The 18,288-nt window shown below is 32.1% G+C and overlaps 3 protein-coding genes across 4 annotated transcripts; 2 read left to right on the forward strand and 1 right to left on the reverse strand.

Annotated features, from left to right (window-relative positions):
- Positions 1 to 232: 232 nt before the first annotated feature.
- LOC123717332 (NAD kinase 2, mitochondrial) lies at positions 233 to 14,280 on the forward strand. 2 transcript variants are annotated; one of them, XM_045673258.1, is made up of 11 exons: positions 233 to 573; positions 3,347 to 3,458; positions 4,475 to 4,639; positions 6,983 to 7,084; positions 7,581 to 7,689; positions 8,453 to 8,562; positions 9,316 to 9,436; positions 10,303 to 10,436; positions 10,843 to 10,982; positions 13,030 to 13,155; positions 13,241 to 14,280. In XM_045673258.1, the coding sequence occupies exons 1-11, from the start codon at positions 525 to 527 to the stop codon at positions 13,357 to 13,359; spliced, it is 1,287 nt and encodes a 428-aa protein (XP_045529214.1). In that variant the 5' UTR covers positions 233 to 524; the 3' UTR covers positions 13,360 to 14,280. The 2 variants fall into 2 exon arrangements, with proteins under 2 accessions (XP_045529214.1, XP_045529215.1); XM_045673259.1 differs by lacking the exon at positions 233 to 573 and adding an exon at positions 1,939 to 3,179.
- Positions 14,281 to 14,786: 506 nt separating this feature from the next.
- On the reverse strand, positions 14,787 to 16,895 carry LOC123717206 (translin). Its single transcript, XM_045673089.1, has 7 exons — positions 16,704 to 16,895; positions 16,501 to 16,588; positions 16,206 to 16,302; positions 15,691 to 15,806; positions 15,493 to 15,575; positions 15,133 to 15,224; positions 14,787 to 14,948 (listed from the first exon to the last, which is right to left on the reverse strand). The coding sequence occupies exons 1-7, from the start codon at positions 16,779 to 16,781 to the stop codon at positions 14,819 to 14,821; spliced, it is 684 nt and encodes a 227-aa protein (XP_045529045.1). The 5' UTR covers positions 16,782 to 16,895; the 3' UTR covers positions 14,787 to 14,818.
- Positions 16,896 to 17,030: 135 nt separating this feature from the next.
- On the forward strand, positions 17,031 to 18,167 carry LOC123717200 (adenosine 5'-monophosphoramidase HINT1). The gene is made up of 3 exons (XM_045673084.1): positions 17,031 to 17,173; positions 17,628 to 17,739; positions 17,944 to 18,167. The coding sequence occupies exons 1-3, from the start codon at positions 17,063 to 17,065 to the stop codon at positions 18,102 to 18,104; spliced, it is 384 nt and encodes a 127-aa protein (XP_045529040.1). The 5' UTR covers positions 17,031 to 17,062; the 3' UTR covers positions 18,105 to 18,167.
- The last annotated feature ends 121 nt before the right edge of the window (positions 18,168 to 18,288 follow it).

Raw genomic sequence — 18,288 nt, forward strand, 5'->3', positions numbered from 1 at the left:
TTTGTGGTTAAGCCGAGTAAATAAAACATTTGTATCATGTATGCCCTTGATATCAGAATTGTGATGAAACATTATTTCACATATAATAATAAACATAACAATAACATAACTTTATCTCAAATTGAAGAACGTGTGTACTTCTATAATTTATTAAAATAAAATTATACGATCAAATATGTGGTGTGTCAATTTTCAATTTAACAGAAGAATGAAACCATTTGACATTGACATGTGAATAAGTTCTGTTATTTCTAGTTTCTGCTTTCTGGCCGCCGCTTAATTCCAAACTTTGGCAGAGTTTAGTTTTAACTGAGTTTTTATTTCTATATGAAAACAACTTAGGTATTGCGATAAGATATCAATTATTCGTGTCCCGTGATAAGTTTATTAATCCTTAAATCGGCACCACGCCTTCGCTTCAATTAGTTTACAATCAGCTGTTGAAGTGTACGAGCGTCCTAAGTTTTTATTCATAAGAATTATTATTTATTTTCGACTGATAATTGATAAAATTTGTGCTAAGAATGTCAGTGTTGAATAATTTTACTGTGTCGATTGCGAAAGGATTGCGGCGTAAGTATTATCAATTTATTATCTATTTCAAAGTCGCCAAGTGTTTACAAAGTAAATAACTTAAACTTACAGACCATGTTTATTTGCACCTCCAACTACATATTTAGTTAGTTAGCTTTACCTTCTATATATTTTTAAATCCTAAGATATCCATACTTATCTCAGGTTATTTTTTGTTTTGTAAAACCTTGTGCTATGTCTGAACTAACTATTAATGCTGACAATGCCAGAATGGACTAAAAAAATTGATGAAGTGTATTATTCATATGTATAATTTTTAAGTTTTTTCTTTTATTCTAATAAAAATTCTGGATTTTATTGCATTTAACTGATTTGTTATTCATGATGTTTAATCAGCACATAAGATATGCATTTGAAAAACAACCCCATTATCATTTTATATCTTAATAAATAATTGTTTCTTATTTTGATTAAAATAGTATGTTTATTTTCCTAGAACATTTTGCATATAAATGCTATGGTTACACTTTTTAGTGCCTATAAGAGACTACCAATAAATGTATGTAATGTAATGAGCCTTAAAATGTTAGAATTTTAGATCAAATATTACTGGTTAAATAATGTTTTTATTTAATTATTAAATGTATTAAGACATTGTTCCTATTGGTTAATTCATATAACATTGTCTTCATAAAATTGTCAAATTATTTCAGATAAATTATTACATATGACTTGCTAATATCCAGTCACCTTACTGACCTTATGAGCAGATCATACCAATAATTACTTCTATATCTATTAATAATTTACGTTTTAATATTATTAACACAGAAATCATTCATTTGCTTATCAATTAATATATGTAGTTTTAATAACATATTTCCTGTAACCTACTGCATATCTTAGAATGTTCATAACAACATGATAATTAGTCAATAACAATATGCGTTTTTATCAAATGCAATCTTCTACTACACTTCACACTTTTGTTTTTGTAGTTGTGATGGATTATTTTTTTCTAAAATATACATGGGCTTTATGTATAGAGAGCATTGCATGGAAGGCTAAGCTTGCATTAAATATAAATTGTATATATATTGGATAATGTTTCTACTGAAACCAAACAACATTGGTTTTAAATATCTATATTTCAGGAATCCTTTATTTAAAAAAAAAAGTTGACCTTTTTCTACGAAAAAAACCATCCATTCAAGTGAAATATAGAGTATCAACAAACCTGTTATCTACTTGCTAAAAATAAATACACATACAATGTAGTTTATCAAGATGCATTCCATTGACAACCTATAAATTTATATAAATAAACAGTGACCATTTCATATCCCTAGCATAGTTTCTGACATTGCCTGTATATATTTAGGATGAAAAATAAATATTTAATACTTTTCTATATGTATCAAATTTCATAATTGTTTGTGTAAATATTGGTACATAATAGAAATGTATTAACACAGTAATCATAATAAATTATGTCTGAATTTTAAAATGATGAGGATCTGAAAGCAACCACTTCAAAATTGAATCACCTACTTGACCAGGCCAAGGTGACAGGCTGAATGAAAACTCATATTTTGCTCAATTTCTAGATTGTTCAGTAATCATTAAAACATGATGTTATAATCGCGTGAATGTGCACGACTGATTATATACACAATAGATAAAATAGATTAAATTGGGGTACAAACTTTGATACATATTGATTGATAACTTATCCTTATTATACTGACTTTGACCAAGAAAGTTTGTTATGAAGGAAAAGTACTTTTATTCAAACTTAACCTAAATTTAGTAACTTAAGTTAAATTCTAGTAAAAAATTCAACTTTTATAAGTATGTACAGTGAAGAACAATTGCAAAGACTGACCACTAGTCAATTAACAAGGTTTCTTATCAATTGATGTTAAATTTTACAACAAGAATCTCCAGTGAATTGAAACAATGATAGGGAAATATCAGCAACATAAAAATTGTCCAACAAGGTTGGTCTTATGGAACTTCCACAATATCAACCAAGGTGAGAGCAGATCATATTATGTTGGAATTGACGTTGCCCATACTACCTATAAAAGAATTTCAAATATTCTTAATGTTTATCTTCATCAGCAGTTTTCGAATATCAGACAATACTATATAATATTCTCTCATTGCTGTCCCACTGACCGTAGGCTATCATGTGTAAATTTCCACGAGGCCCTTTTACAAAAATCAAGTTATAAGTGGTAAGAATCCACGGAGGGCAGAGTTGGATGATAACAACTGGAATAACACTTGTGTGATAATGTACTATCACAATTATTTAACTTCGAATATAGATTAAATATTATATAATTTTATTGTTCTCTGTTGAGACGTTTCTCAAATGTCCCAAACAAACTAGTTGAGTTTTAAGATATTATTGAAACAGCAGTTATCAGGTTTATTGTAAGTAAATAAAACTTTGTTTATATAAATCTATTTATTATATTATAAGTCGACGTTTTGAGTGACAGCGTCCGTGATCAGCGAGAGAACTCAGTAAACAATAACTTTATGCAGCCATCTGAATGTGCAATCGTTTCAACTACTACACTACCAACCGGCTTCCCTCTTAAAGAAGGTTCCTGAGTGAGAGAACATTTGCCAATGTTGGGTATTCCTTATAGTAAAAATATTAATATAACTAATATTTAAAGATTAACATAATATTTCGTGAAAACAAATGTTGTCCAAGTTTTGATAAATCAAACAAAGGTTGATAAATCAATAAATTTCAAATTAACAAATATCTTTCAATATAATTCATTGATTCCAGGTCTAAGAAGCAAAGAAGTACCAGCGCGTCGTCAGCATGCATCGAAAGAGCAAAAGCTGAAAATGGAAAAATGTCTCATTGTTTCAAAGGTCACGAGATATGAATATGAAAAGTATGTTTTATTTGATGTTCCGTATTGTATTTGTGTCTATATTAGATCGCTTTATATTGGTTGATGACGCAAACCCCACATTTTATTTTCTTTATTAGTGGAATTTTTAATACCACCTAAGTGTCTTAAATAGTTTATGAAAAGGTGAGAATATTTATTACACCTGGAGCTCTTCGAATTCTGAGAAATACGTCTGGTTATGATGCAATGAATTCAGTGACAGCCCAACCCATCAGCTCCTTCTCTATCTTCTTTAAATTTCTTCTGTACAAACATTACCTGTCCACATCGTATCCCGAACTTTAACTACTACTACTACGTACGTACTAACTGATGTAAGACTGATCTAAAATTATCGTGATACATGTGTATTTTTCCTTTTTATATTGTGTTTGTATAGTTTTTTTTGTTTCCATTTTAGTTTTGTCTAAATAACTTTATGTATAATGTTTTTTTGCGCTTCTTGCTTGGCTTATGTAACTTAATTTAAAAAAATTCACAGTGGTTGCCTGGAAAAGATCGCTTGAAAGCGATAAGGCCGCCAGTTGCGCTCCTTTTCATTTCATTATATCAATTGTTTCTGCAACAAAGTGTTAATAAGTAAATAATATTGAAAGAATACACTTTTTTACCGGATTGAAGCTATGTATTATTATAAACTTATAATTATTTCACATAATACTGTGATATTTTTTGACATTCAACATATTTTGTCTTCAGTCACCGTGACCACACATGCTGTAAAGCACGCGAAACGTAGGAAAAATTAAAATTATGTAAAATAATTATAAGTTTATAATAATACATAGCTTCAATCCGGTAAAAAAAGTGTTTTCTTTCAATGTGTAAAAGATATGTTAACGAAAGACAAAATTAAGTAAATAATATTTCATTATTTTAGATAATATGTTTGCTACATAAAGGAAACTAAAATAAACTTCTAATCAAATTTGCTGTCTCCAGAATGCTACTTTTTTCCAGGTGAAATCACGTAAATCTTTTGTATTTAATTTCAGGCACAGCCATGACAACATATCGAATTGGGAACTAGAGAAGATACTACGAAATCGTGGATCCGACTATGACTCTATGGTATCGAACCATAGAGAACAGAAATCCTTTGAAGAGGATGTGGCCAAGGCGCTAAAAGAAATGGGAGTTAAAGTTGAAATGGCTAGTAGGTACGTGTTATATTGTCTTTGACATACAAATGAACAAAACATTTCTGAGATCTTGGTTAAAAATGCATTGAACAGTATAAATAGTATTAAGAAAAACACTTTTTGAACGGATTAAAGCTATAGTTATTTACATAATTCTAAATTTTTTCCGACGTTTCGCGTACTTTTCATTGTGCGAGGTCACGGTGACTGAAGTCGAAAGGTGTTAAATGTCAAAAGTATCACAGCTGCAGAGAAAGTTGTTTTATCTGTATTTATTGCCCCGAAGTTGGTATCGACTATAAATAGTATTGCTCATTTAAAATTACTTATCATTATTATATTGATATATTATTATTAGGCTTATGCATTTACTTATTACATTACCTAGTATACGAACAATATAACAAAAATAAAGATACATATATACAATTTTATTATTCTAAATTTCGGTCCCCGTCCAGGTGACCTCTTCCATTATCACTCTATTTATCTTTTGCCTAGCATCTGCTACCCTTTCAATCTCGTCGGCGTATCGTTCTTTTGGTCTGCACTTGTGTCTCCATAATTATAGGCCAGTCCATCCGTTCTTGAACATCTTCCATCTGTAGAAATCATCATCGTTTTAATTTGGTTCATATCTGGACGTAGGCCTCCTCCATTTTCCTCCATTCCACTTGGTGCAATCCTCCTTGAGGATGTTGTCATTCCACGTAGTCGGACGACAGCCGCACGGTCTTCTGTCTTTCTCAGGTTTTCCCGAAGGAGCCTGCTGGCCCATCGGTTCTTGTCCATGCACGAACACGTTCTGTGGAAACTTTTTATTTATTTATTTCCTATTTTTACAGTAACTTAATACTAATGCAATAGAAAACTAAACTAAAAACATAACAAGTAAAAACTTAAAATCTAAACCATTTTATAACTAATTATAAATATTGCAATTCTTGTGAATTCTTGAACCACTCACAAGCAATAACATTTAGCGTGAAAGACCCGCGTCTCAAAATGTTTAGTTCGAACTTCTGTCATATTTTAAAATCAGCAGTAATCTTACTCCAAGATTCAGAGAATACTGAATGCGTACCCTAACAAAATACTCATGATCATTAAGGTGGATGACTAAATCGCGCGTTGAGTCTCTAAATATACAAAGCCAGCGTAAGCAGTACGTAGCGTTCACGATTAATTGAAACATTGAACATTTATAACACAAGTTAATGGACAAGGTCACCGCGTGTTTGTTCACGATAACACAGTGATATAGATTTTGCAATATCAATTTGCTATTTTTTTTATCAAATACCTCGTATTATCAATTAAATCGACTTTATTAACGCACTGTCATTGGTGTTTTTCGTGTGTATTTGACCTATATTATATGAATTAATGTGGATATTTTTGCTATTTATGTAATGAGACCAGCCATAGGTCTTGTAAAAATATAGGTTATATATGGCTGGATATTTGGAAGTAAATATAGCAATGTAATTTCCAAATAATGTGGTATTTTAATTAAATAATAAAGAATAATAAAAATAGCATTTATTCGAGTATAATTAGGATTATTCATGTAATCCTAATTAACGTTATTGTTGTATTTAATATTAATATTCGTCTAGTTGTCTCCTATCTTCGCTACTATTTGCAAATCTTTCCCGCTCTCTCTTTTGTTTCTTCTTCTCAGGTTTCCGATAGGTGTCCTCTCTTTTTTCTTCCCACTGGGCCACTCCAAGTAGAAGATTTACTTTTACAAACACGTGCAACGTTACCGACTTATTTCCACTGTAACTTTGTTCGAGTGTTACGAACTTTTTTAAGGCTTTGTATTCGGCTTTTTACTTCGTCGTTTATTGTAAACAGAAGAATTGAACGCTCCATAGCCCATTGGTATACGTCAATCTTCTTTTTTACGCTCATATTGTTACAACAACTACGAACTACGTAATTTTACTGCGTAATTTATAAACTGATAAATTTGCGATTATTCAATACATTTTTATATCACCACTGTCATCGTTACTACACGTAATACCACACATACATCTTATATACATTCTCAAAGTGTATACAAAACCGCTGCCGGTCGTTAAAGACCGGCAACGCACTCGCTAGCCCTCGGGTATTGAAAGTGTGGGTGACAGTATCACTTAACATCAGTTGAGCGTACCTTTTGGCTCCTGTTCTATATGCTCCGCAATGTTGTCTATATTATCAAATTTCATATGAAACACTTTCAAAATTCTAGAAATATAAATTTATTTTGATTTCTGATAAACGCAGCTAGCTATGTTGAGGTCTGGTCTTCTCAAATCTCGCAATAGTCAGAGAGTTAGGTGCTTATTAACTTATGTCTTATTTTAGGTTAACATATAACGAAGAGATGATAAATTGGTGCGACGCAGTTGTCCCATGTGGTGGTGATGGGACCTTCCTGCTCGCCGCTTCAAGGGTCAGGGACGCAAAGTAAGTCTTATCTAACGTACTAATCATATAACGTACACATTAACAATAGTTTGTTGTAAACGTCATATCAAATATTAATCTTTTAATTAAATAAATAAGCTTTTTTGTACTGCCATCTTATTAATAATTTAATAGGTTACCGACGAAGAATTTTTAGCAGCCTTTTTGGATTTCTAAAGGTGAAAGACCTTGAAGGCAGTACATTTGTATTACATTGCGTTGTCTAACTCCCATCGTTTCATGAGTTTCATCAATTTGTAATCGCTACACACCAAGCCTTTTTTATTATTATTGAAAAAATATTATTTTGCCGGAGCCAAAAATTACAGAAGCCGAAGAAAGAATTATTAGTTCTAATGCGCAGGCGCTGATTAAAGATTTAAGTTTCCTCGGCTTTCCTCACGCAACTAATAGGCATCGCAATACAACGAGGAAATGCTTTAGTTGTCCACTACTACAGGGATCAAACTTATTTTTTTTTAAATACTGTTTTCAGTAAACCAGTGATAGGTTTCAACAGCGCGCCGCATAAGTCTGTGGGACGCCTGTGCCTGCCCACCTGGTGTTCCAATGACCTCAAGGGTGCGCTACAAGCTTTAAAGGAGGTCAGATTTATTATTACTTCCCGAATTTAAAGAAAACACGTTTTTACCGGATTGAAGCTATGTAATATTATAAACTTATAATTATTTTACATAATTTTAAATTTTTTCGACGTTTCGCGTGCTTTACAGCGTTCTAATTATATTAATATCCAAATTAAAACCCCAAGACAAACAATCCGCGAAAATAGAGGACACCGTGAGACATTTTTGCAAAAACCCGTCATCTTTTAGTCCGGGGAAATAAATACAGATAACACAACTTTCTCTGCAGCTGTGATACTTTTGACATTTAACACCTTTCGTCTTCAGTCACCGTGACCACGCACGCTGAAAAGTACGCGAAACATCGGATTTTTTTTAAATTATGTAATAATTATAAGTTTATAATAATACAAATATCTTTAATCCGGTTAAAACATTGTTTTCTCTAAATGTGTAAAAGCTATGTTAACAAAAGACAATACTACTTATCGATTTGTTTGGCCTTAGTAAATGCGAACGCACCGAAACATATATTTTAATGTTGTCAAACTGTATTTGTTAATTGTGTTAAGTTGGTAGATCCTCTTTTTTGTTGTGACATTTCTACTGTGTGTCATTAAGTAATTGTGATTAAATACGTACGTTTATAATATTGGTTATGATCGTTTTTCAAACTTAAATATCATCAATACATTGTATGTCATTCGTTCAATTAACGCCTTTAGATAATTGAGACAATTGAACTGTCAACCATTTGTTAAAATTCTAACTTATATTTCAGGGCAAGTTTCGCTGGATGCGTCGTTCACGGATACGTACGACGATCACGAGCGACCCCAAACTGTTGGATACGATCACGCCCGTTGATTTGCACACTCTGCACTTTTGTAGGTGAGTATTTTTTAAGCAGTCTGTTTATATGAACGTTGTTACTTATTTTGTTAAATGTAGTTTTTTTTTTATTTAAAAATTATCATTTTATTTGATTAGAAACAGTGGCACAAGTTTCTCAGAGTTTTGAACATGATTAAAGTGTTTTTTTTAAACTCATTTTTATCGCTTAGCATCGGATGAGTTTGAATGAAATGTCTGAAACAGTTTTCTAAATGTGTAAAGTTCAAATTCATTTTAGTTTTGTATATCATGAATGTGGAATATTCATCTAAACAGCTGGCTAAATTAACTCTTTTTAAAAAGTTTTCATAATAAATATATATAACTGCCTCCGCGAGCATCGTTTAGTTTTAATGCGATTTTTTTAATTAGCTTACCTTGTCTAATTTAAGACATGTTTCTTTTCTTCTGACAGTGGTTGTGGAAGAGTTCGCTCGAAAGCGATAAGTCCGCCAGTTTGCTTTCCTTTTAATTTAGCTATGTTAAATTTTTTGTATTGTAATGCAACTAAGCTACATACTAACATATGGAACATTTTGCTATGCTACCCCTTGTGTTCGCTTTATAGGTATTGAGTAAGAATACTTTTTTCATTTTATTTTATATTCTTCAAATAATTTTCTCCATAAAAACCTTCCTCAGAGTTCAACAAATAAATTAAAAAAAAATTGTAGCCTAGCCTTGCGGTCTTTGGGTCACTTGGCAAAATATTTCATATATAACAATATAAATTAAAATTGATAATTCCAGATATCCACCCGTGTCAAACCAAGAAGACAGTCAGGAAGCGGCCACGAGACTCAACGACGCTCAGGAGGAGAGTAAATGTGGTTTAGCTACAAAGGTGCTGCCGTTTTTAGCTCTAAATGAGGTAAATTTTATAATATTGAGAATGTTAATTAAAATATAATAATTATATAGCCCTTATATTCCGAAGCTCTGTGATCTTAAATATAATTTCACTACAGTATATCTCGGAGTCCGGTGTGCCTCTTGACGAAGTCCTCCTTTAACCCTTTCCACTGTTCTCTATCTTTTGCGACTCTTCTCTAGTTTGCAGTCTGCTGTTATTTTGTGGGTCTCTTCTTCATTGACCGTCTCTAGGGTACGTTGAGGTCAATATTTTGCCCAATTTGTCATGGGGGCTCCGTAGCATATGTGCCCTCCATCTCTATTTCATTTGGTCTTAGAATGTCTGTCACACTTGTTCTAGCTCTTATGTCTGTGTTTCTATGCTTGTCTCCTTATTCTCAGCATGCTTGGTGCACGGAGCTGGTTAGAGAGTGCCCAAGTATCGAAGCCACAAAATACAAGACTTTGCTATTCATTTTTTGCTGACATCTGTTGTTTTCACGATCTCCCTCAGTGGTCTTTTCCATCCATTTGCTGTTCTTCTTTTGATCTCTTTGGTTATATCAGTTGGAGATATAATATAGCTTTAGAAAAGGCCCTTTCAATAAATAAAAAATATAAATAATTATCATTTGATGACAATATAAATAAATGAGGGTACCTCATAGCTAAGCTCCTATTTGGGTTCCAATTTGAGCCCAAGGACTGAACTTCTAGCGAATTACTATTTCATCGGGGTCATCATAATAATAAATTATAATTATCGTGTTTTTCATATGTATTTCGTCGATCACATTTAGATTTTGTTAAAATTATTTATTTAAAATATGAAGGTATGGTTTTGATCATTAAATGAGACACCTGGTGCCTACTGATTGTCTACAGGTGTTTATTGGGGAGAGCGTGACGTCACGGGTGTCTCTTCTCCGTCTGAAGATAGATGATGGGAAATGGGCTCATACTAAGAGTTCCGGACTCTGCGTTACAACCGGAACCGGAAGTACCTCGTGGCATTACAGGTATATTTGGGTGTATTGGTGCCGAGCAAATTCATAATTTTCTTTTTATACATTGCATGATTAAATAAAACTATTTCCAATTCGATGAAAAAAAATTGGTTAGTAAATCAGTGGTGCTATAACCTTTTTAGGTCTGGGCCTCAGATTTGATGATCAATTGTCAATCTAATAGGCAAGTAGGTAGGTTTAAGGCAAATCAATTTCCTCACGATTTTTTCCTTCTCCGTACGAGCGATTTTCTTTATAAAAACCCATTTGTAGCCATTAATTGGAAGAAAATATTGGTTAAATTTAAACCTTAAATTATTAAAAGGGGATAAATACTTTAAAAAAATCGCGTCTTGTCTCAAAAAAGATTCTGTATGTAAAAATAAGGATGTATCATAGTATAGAAAATTGTTTTCAGCATAAACTGCCTCAGAACCCACTCAGTGCTGGAATTAATGAAGATTCTCCACGAAGAGTACGGGGTCGATCTGGACACGTCTTTGGAGAAGGCTCGCGAGGTCACCGAGAAGTACAACACGAAGTTAATGTTTCCCCCAGGTTTGCTTTTTTATCACTAATGCGGGTTAAAGTACAATAAAACCCGCTTCAGAAGATTCCTTAGGGACCCTACCCAAAACGCGTCTTAAGCGAGAAAACGTATTATGCGGGATATAGAAAATAATACTGTTACGAACACGGGTCGACTGCAATGTTTCTAGATTTTTCCACTACTTATTGAGCTTTTCAGCAGGCTAAAATATGATTTCTGACCGTTTCAGGAGAGGGTCAATCACATATTAGAAAATTGTAATTTCCATAATGTTACCCTAGTTTTCAGGAAGCTGAAACCTTTTTTCAGTCGGTTTCAGAACATGTGTAGTAGATTGGTGCAGTTTTCAGGAGACCCGTTTTCAGGCGTTTTCAGGCCTAGTTATACCCCTTTGATGAAGGAATATTCTAGACCGAACTTTCTAGGTGTGAGACAAGGACGAAATGATACGAGAGAGAAGATCAGAACTTTCTCGAAACTAGTCTAAGTACTCTAGAACGCCGTACGACAAGGACGGAGCAACGTGCGAAAGAGACAAAGAGTGCGGACGTTCTAGAATTGTGCAATCGCTACTCAGTAGCAAGCCCGCCTAGAAAGTTCTCGAATATTGTTTAGAATTATTCCCAGGGATATATAAGCGAGCCGAAACGCGACTACTAAACTTTAGTTTTGAATGCGATAACACGAGAGGAACACCGAAGCGAAAAAGTGCGAATAAAGTGAATATAAGTGATACAGTACTGTGTGAAGTGTGCATAAGTGGAGTAATAAGTGATAGTTTTTGTGTGTTATAAGTGCATTTCTGCAATTCATTTGTGCTCATAAATTCCTCATTGATTTTTCAAGAAATTAACCCTCGAATAAATCCACGGCATTTTCTATCCGATCCCCTAGCTCGTAACAATACTTACTACATATTATTATGTATTATGTTCTAATTTTGATATATATAGGTTTTAAATTATACATTTACAAATAATTAAGTAGTGTAATTAATAAATTATATTATTTAAAATAATCACTTATTTTGGTTTGACAGAAAGATTTTGATGCATTAGCAATTAAAAGATTTTCAACATAATACAACTTTTGCAGTGCATCTTCGCTTTGATCCAAAGAAGCTAAATAGCGTCTTAAATTATTATCAGCTGACAATGCCTGGGCGTTTGTCAAAAACGCAGTTGACTCATCTTCCTCTTCATCGTTATCACTTAGGGCCTCGTTTTGTGTGTTATTCACATTCTCAATAAGATCTTCAATTGATTGAATTTCGTACGATGTTACATTGTCATCAATGGAAGAATATCCAGGAATCCTGGTTCTTCTTCTTCCAACACGACGTCAGGGCTCGGGCGTTTTAAGCGGGATGACGAATCGTATTAAGCGTTAAGAAATGTATGAAAATCTATCTATGCTGAGACCGGCGTAAAGTAGCGTATTATGCGTGAAATCGTATTAAGCGTGATCGTTTTAAACGGGTTCTATTCTAGTTAAATCAGAGAGTTAATTGAATCTCTAGACAGTTAGTTAAATGTCGATATTCAATCAAGTCGCTAGCATTTTGATTTAAATAAAGCATCGCAAACGTTTAACTATCTGTCTGACCGAAAGCAAGCGTGTTGATTAATAATGTTAAACAAGACTCTGCCATGATTATTTCATTTTTTATTGTTATTTCGGTGTGATCGTAAAGAACTGAGCTTGGAAATTCCAAGTTTTGCTTTATTGTAAATGGTTAGGTTAGTCTTGTTGCTTAGGAACGTTTAGGAAACTCGTTAAATGTTTCGTTCACTCACTTGTCTGACGGAACTTTAGCGACTTGATTGAATATCGACATTTAACTAACTGTGTTGAGATTCAATTAACTCTCTGATTTAACTACTTTACTGCGACATATATATATATATATATATATATATATATATATATTTACCGATTATTATTTAATGTCTAATAAAAAATGGTTACTACATGCAGAGGTTCTGTGTTTGTTAAAGAGATAAATTGACACATTGCAATATATTCACACATATTTTTTTCGCTTTCGAATCCCAGACTCCGAGCAATTAGCGTACTCCGTCCGCGAGTACATAACCTTCGAGGAATGGCCAGCTCCTCGAGGCCTCAGGGTCAGGGACAGGGCCGAAGCCGTCACCGTTCGCAGCCACTGCACCGATGCTGGTGAGTTTATTATTTCAAATCAAAATAACTTCAATTATATAGGTAATATTTTTGTTAAATATTGATAATTAAAAAATATTTTTAGGCTTGGTAATAGATGGGAGCGTATCATTCCCATTCAACGACGGAACCCAAGCGCTGTTAGAGATTCATCCCGAAGACTCGCTTATGACAGTCCAAATGGACGACGCGTTGCCTTATTAATTTGTTACGTTTAATATATGTAAATAAAAAATCTAGGTTTATACCAAGCTATTGCACAAACTATACGTAAAATCGAGTAGTTAACGCATTTTTTATAAACGTATTCGACCGATCAAAAAGTGCGACTATAGTGTATATATACTATGCGACTATGCATACAAACACATGACGATATCATGTATACAAAAATATACGTTAGTGTATTTGAAATAGTTTACGAATACTATTCGAAAACGGGTGTCATGCTTTAGTTCCAAATAAACTTATTTAGCTGCGTTAACTATGCAAAGATTACTATTCAAATTCTGTCACATTGATAATGTACTATGTACTAACTGTTGAAAGACATCTTTGAAATGAAGTGGCTCCACATTGTAACAAATATTATTTCCAATGTGACTTACTACAATAAAAAGTAGCTCAAAAGTTAAAAAGCTTGGCTGTCAAAAATAAAAAATTTAGTTTCTAAATTGTCTTGTGATATTGAGTTTTTCGAGCTTCTGAATTGTATTTATTCTAAGGACTGTTAATACTTACCTAGTGTTGAACTATGCAGTAAGACTGAGTTTTTTTTATTTCTCTTAGGTATAAGTAAATAGTTAATCAAGATGAATGTTGATCAAACGTTAATTAATTAATATATGTCTGCAAAGTAATATTGTTATTCATTTATATCTTGATATTTTATTAATCTGTATGAAAAACATTTATATGTGGGTACATTTATAAATTTCTTGTCTACCCACTTAGATTGCATAATAGTCATAGTGATTTCTGGTATTTTCTTACAAGATTTTGCTTGTAGTAATTTATTTTACTTTATACTTGATAGTTTCTGTCGAATCTTGTATCGACCTCAGAATCATAATGCAGCATTATTTTATTTAAGAATTTATTGTTAAATAGTGTATCAAAAACAAGATCTTGCAATTATTTATTTATAAATTATTTTTCAGTATATTGTTTTATATACGAAATAAATTTATGTAAGTTTGTTTTTATTTTTTCCTTTCTCTCTTTCCCCATATTTGCTAAAAATGCTCAATTTTTCAGTTAAAATGAAATTGTTTGAAATTTGACATTTTTACTTCCGGTTCGGACGTCAATTTTTGTATATTTTTTTATCAAAGCGGGAAAATAAAGATCTATACAAATTGCAAAGCGTGATATAAAAATTGAAATTTCAATAAGTATTATTTTTTTAAATAACCTTAAAAATAAACTTCATAAAAAAATGTCACATATTTGCATTCATACCTAGAATTAACTCGAATACAAATTCTACAACCTCACTTTTTTTTTCGCTGTCTGCTGCCCTACCAAGAATCAATTTCAGACAGGCTACTGAAAGTCTGTTCTGATTGGTAATGTTAATAAACATTGTTCAGAGAAAGGGGATTTTTCAATAAGTTAGTCAAATAAAAGGATTTTTTTCCAAATTATTTATTGTAATATTATACTAAGCAGTTTCAGTCTTAGGCAAAAGTCCTCTTATACTCAGATCATAGACAACTTCCTCTATTTTCTTAACATCATACTTGAGAGCATCGAAGCGCTTGCGCAGGTGATCATTCTTCAAATTTAATAACCTGTGAAATAAATTTACTGGATAAAACAAGGTTATGCTTAAAATTAGCATTTTATAAAAAAAATATACATTTATTACCTGAACTGTATTTTGGAAAACTTAACAATTATTTATTACAATAAAAAACTTATGTTTTTCGTAATTCAACCATTCCAGTACATAGAACTTTAAGCTAAATTTCTTACCTGAATCCAGCATTAAGTTCCATAACAAATTTTGAGATCTGTAGTGGCTTGGTGTAGTCCCCACGGGTTACCGAGTTCACAGCTAACCGTGACTATAATTTGATACATTTTTATTTAATTTCATTGTCTATAAAAAGACAGATATACATACTTTCATAGTGAATGACTTTTTATATGTTGCTTACAATTAACATTTTCTGTTACTCATTGAATATGTACTCATACACTATTTCTATTTTATAAACATTGCATGACAGATTAATATACAAATCAAGTACTCATACGATCAAACATTTAAAGTGGCACTAACTTTGAAGATATATTTATAAATTTGTAGTTGAAAATGAATAGTGCACTTACCAATTCAGTACATAGATTAAGAAGTCCCACTAAATAATCATCAATGTCTAAATGAAAGCCATTCTTCAACTCCTCTGCACTTACTAAAAAACATATTTATTCTTAAATCATTTTTTTTCAATAAGCCTTTTATTGCAAAATAAAATAAAATTAATTTTATTAGTAGTAAAAAAAATATTTTATTTATCTAGTACTTACTACCCAATACAGAAGCCACAGTCTCGTGAGTTGCCAATATTCCCTTCTCCAACCAAATTGTGAGAGAAATTAGGTAGCAGTAACGCTGTGTCATGTAGCGCCAGTGATCATGGTATCTGGAATAATTTAGTATACTTAGATCCCAATTGCTACCACAATATAATAAAATAATTAAATTAGTGTTACTACACTGATTCATATGAATATCTCCTGCTCTTTTGATATTGTGTTCATGTTATGATGAATTGAAGGCCAGTTTTATGAGTTATAGCAGTGTAAGTAGATTTAGTCTTTAAAAATATTTAAATTCCTTCTTGTACAATTCCACAATCATAAATTTTTATTTAAAAGTAATAGTTATGAAAAAAATAGAAGTATTTAAAGGGAAAAGCCAGTAACTAACAAAAATAGTATACTTAATAACACTAACTGTTCTTTCACAGCCATAAAATTTTATAAAAAAATAGCAGTTGTTTTTTAACAAAAATATGGCAAATTAAAAGAATAATACATACTTATAGTAATCCCCTGATGGAACCACTTCCTTCAACTTGCTGTAGCCAGTATTTGCCTTTTCAAATAATTCACGAGCTTTTAAACATGCTGCAGAAACTACAACGATAAAAGGTTTTTAGAAAATGTATTAATAAGCCTAGTGGTTAAGTATACAATTATCATTGTAAAGGTTGTGATTTACTAAATAATACATAAATTAAACTATTCAAAATATTTGAAACCAGAACTATTGATAATAAAGGTATCAAGAATACCTTTGAATAGTAGCAAGTATTTGATTACATATTTACTTACTGGCAGACTCATCATGATGTATCACTTGCAATACTGTTGTGATTTCCCTTGATACTTGGTCCACATCTTTGCAGATATTGCGGATTTTCTGCAAGTTATAATAATTGGAGAACGAGAATGGAATATTAATATTTACATGACTGTAAACTTTCTACAAAATGCGCCGGCATAACACGAGCAAATATTAGGAAATTAAAACTAACTTCACGAATTTCTTGTTCTTCATCAAGACTTTTTTGGAATTCGCCGAATATGGTATTTATTATGTCCCTCGAGCTCATTGTTCTAACTCCTGGGTTCTTTCAAATTGCAAATAATTAATTTGTATTGAATTATTTTGCGCTTAACATGAAACTGATTTTGGCACAATGTGGAAAGTTGAAAGATCTTTTAACTTCTTGACAGAGATTTACAGACTATAATTGAATAATCTGTATTGTACCTATCTGAATTATTCTGTTCGAATAAAAATGCCATAGTAGTCGATTAATAATGTCAATTGTCAAGGATTATTTTCTCTTTGGACGTATAGCACTTGCCACTTACTAATTTTAAAAATAAAATGGCCGGCGAAGTAGAACTTGCTAAAAGTGCAGCTCCTGGAGGCGATACTATATTTGGAAAGATTTTGAGAAAGGAAATCCCTGCCAAATTTGTTTATGAAGATGAACAGGTTGATAATTCATATTTTACGTGCTTTCTGTTCATGTGATAAATCTATTTGGGAAAGACGATTGCTTTACTTATCGTCTTACTCTTAACATTGTAAAGCTCTCAAAAAATAACTTAAATTGTTTAAAATATAAAGTAAAATGAAACGACGTGTCATTTATTCGCCAAGCGTGTATTCTGTGAATTAAATTACCAGTGGCGATACAACCTATATGGTCTGAGACCTGAGATATCTGTGTCAAAATCATTTATTTTTCTATTCTAAGTCTAAGGCGGGTCGGTTTCCTTACCATGTTTTTCTCCACAATACGAATGAGTGTTAAATGTTAAAAAAAGCGACAGAAATTGGTATACACCCGGAGTTCGAACCTATTATATCAGGGAGTCGGAAGCCAATTGGATTGAATTGTGTTAATTCAGTACTTTAATAGTATATAAATTGCCTTTTTTGACAGTGTGTAGCATTCCACGATGTCAACCCGCAGGCTCCCACACACATACTAGTTATTCCTCGAAAACCAATCTCGCAGCTGTCACAGGCTGAAGATAGTGATGAGCAACTACTTGGTAATTTTGTGTAAAATAAATTTTGTATTATTTATTATAGTAATTAGTAGCAGGTCAGGCAGTTTTGGCTTTAAAATCTTGCTAACCTTAAGGCCATTAAACAATATAGTTTCTTTGTATATTATATAAAAGTAATATGTTCTAAACAAAAGCATCTTAACTAGTCTTATTATAATAACTATACTTAGTATTGTTTATTGTTAGGTCATCTCTTGACAACGGCACGTAAAGTTGCTGCTCAGGAAGGCCTTGACAAAGCTGGATTCCGGCTTGTCATCAATGACGGCAAAAATGGTGCACAGAGTGTATACCATTTGCATGTGCATATCTTAGGAGGAAGGCAGATGCACTGGCCCCCTGGATAATTGTGTTGAATAAAGTTAAAATAATTTAGTTTATTTTTATTATACAGAATTTGAAATGCCCTACAGTTGTTTTTAATTTGTTGTGGTATTTTTGACCTAAAAATTTGGTTTTCAAAGTTCATCTTACTGTAAATTTAATTATGTTTAGATTGATGGATGGATTTTACAAATAACTAATCTAAAT

This window comes from Pieris brassicae, chromosome 12 (genome assembly GCF_905147105.1).
Source record: "Pieris brassicae chromosome 12, ilPieBrab1.1, whole genome shotgun sequence".
NCBI classification, from domain to species: Eukaryota; Metazoa; Arthropoda; class Insecta; order Lepidoptera; family Pieridae; genus Pieris; species Pieris brassicae.